Raw genomic sequence first — 1,790 nt, forward strand, 5'->3', positions numbered from 1 at the left:
TGCCATTTCCTTCTCCAATGCATGAAAGTGAAAAGTGAAAGTGAAGTCGCTTAGTCGTATCTGACTCATAGCGATCCCATGGACTGCAGCTTATCAGGTTCCTCCGCCCATGGGATTTTCCAGGCAAGAGTACTGGAGAGGGGTGCCATTGGGGATAGAAAGGTAGCAACTTTGGGGACAGCCAGTCATGGGTTCTACCATTTTGAAAGCTTTACCATAAACAAGTTTCTTAGACTGTTTCCAATTTTCTCAATGGGTAGTCTCAAGATACTCAAGAGAATGATCAAAACAGCACCTCCCCCACTACACTGATGAGAAGATTAAACTGTAGGAGGCCCAGAGTAGGAACTCAGCCAATGTCATTTGTCATTTATCAGGAGCAGCCCCTGGGGCAGAGCCAGGAGTGATGGAAGCTGACAACCTCCCTCCATCCAGTAGCTGACTTCTCCACATCACATGTTACTTCAGGTACAGTCTCCATGCAGGGAGCCAACTTCTCAGCAGTGACTGAATTCATCCTCATCAGCTTCTCCACCTTCCCCCACCTTCAGCTGATGTTCTTCCTGCTCTTCCTGCTGATGTACCTGTTCACGCTGCTGGGGAACCTGCTCATCATGGCCACCGTCTGGAGCGAGCGCAGCCTCCACACCCCCATGTACCTCTTCCTGTGCGCCCTCTCCACCTCCGAGGTCCTCTACACCTTCGCCATCATCCTGCGCATGCTGGCCGACCTGCTCTCCACCTACCGCTCCATCTCCTTCAGGGCCTGTGCCAGCCAGATGTTCTTCTCCTTCACGCCCGGCTTCACCCACTCCTTCCTGCTCACCGTCATGGGCTATGACCGCTACGTGGCCATCTGCCACCCCCTGCGCTACAACGTGCTCATGAGCCCCCGGGGCTGCGCCTGCCTGGTGGCCTGGTCCTGGGCTGGAGGCTTAGTTGTTGGGCTAGTGGTGACATCTTCCATTTTCCAACTCACTTTCTGTGGGTCTAATGAGATTCACTATTTTGGCTGCCATGTGCTGCCTCTCTTCAAGTTGGCCTGTGGGGACAACGTCTCTACCGTGGCCATGGGTGTGGGCCTGGTGTGTATCGCTGCCCTGCTGGGCTGTGGTCTCCTCATCCTGCTCTCTTATGCCTTCATCGTGGCCGCCATCTTGAGGATCCCTTCAGCCGAGGGCCGGCACAAAGCCTTCTCCACGTGTGTGTCCCACCTCACCATGGTGGTTGTGCACTACGGCTTTGCCTCTGTCATCTACCTCAAGCCCAAGGGTCCCCAGTCTCTGGAAGGAGACACGCTGATGGGCATCACCTACACGGTCCTCACTCCCTTCCTGAGCCCCATCGTCTTCAGTCTCAGGAACAAGGAGCTGAAGGAAGCAGTGAAGAAGACCTTCCTCAGCAAGCTCTAGCCAGAAGAAAAAATGAGATTATCTGCGAGGAATTTCTTGGAACTGACTAAATTGGATTATCTGATGCTACCATCAGAGATGGCACCTGTAAGCATGTAATAACCTGTGTTTGTCTGATGCTTTATGGTTTACAGGGACATTTGTAGGCTATATCTATGTGTTTGCAAAAATGGTTAAACAGTGTCATGCATATATGCAGGGTGGAAAGATGTATGAGATGATAATACACAGAAAGTCAGATTCATTGATTTCTTATCTGTTGCAGAGCACTTTGTCAGGTACCATTAACTTGGAATTTGTTCTTCTTCTGTGAGAAAGCAGGGTGGTGTAATTACTCCCATCACCATAAACCCATAGTGCCAAGATAAATGGAAGATG

General features: G+C 51.1%; 1 protein-coding gene across 1 annotated transcript; it reads left to right on the top strand.

Annotated features, from left to right (window-relative positions):
- Positions 1–479: 479 nt before the first annotated feature.
- LOC138441657 (olfactory receptor 10H1-like) lies at positions 480–1,412 on the top strand. The gene has a single exon (XM_069592755.1). The coding sequence runs from the start codon at positions 480–482 to the stop codon at positions 1,410–1,412; it is 933 nt and encodes a 310-aa protein (XP_069448856.1).
- Positions 1,413–1,790: the final 378 nt, after the last annotated feature.

This window comes from Ovis canadensis, chromosome 5, assembly GCF_042477335.2.
Source record: "Ovis canadensis isolate MfBH-ARS-UI-01 breed Bighorn chromosome 5, ARS-UI_OviCan_v2, whole genome shotgun sequence".
Lineage (NCBI taxonomy): Eukaryota > Metazoa > Chordata > Mammalia > Artiodactyla > Bovidae > Ovis > Ovis canadensis.

Coding starts and splice junctions, on each gene's coding strand:
- LOC138441657 (XM_069592755.1), top strand. CDS start 480: ATGCAGGGAGCCAACTTCTCAGCAGTGACTGAATTCATCCTCATCAGC.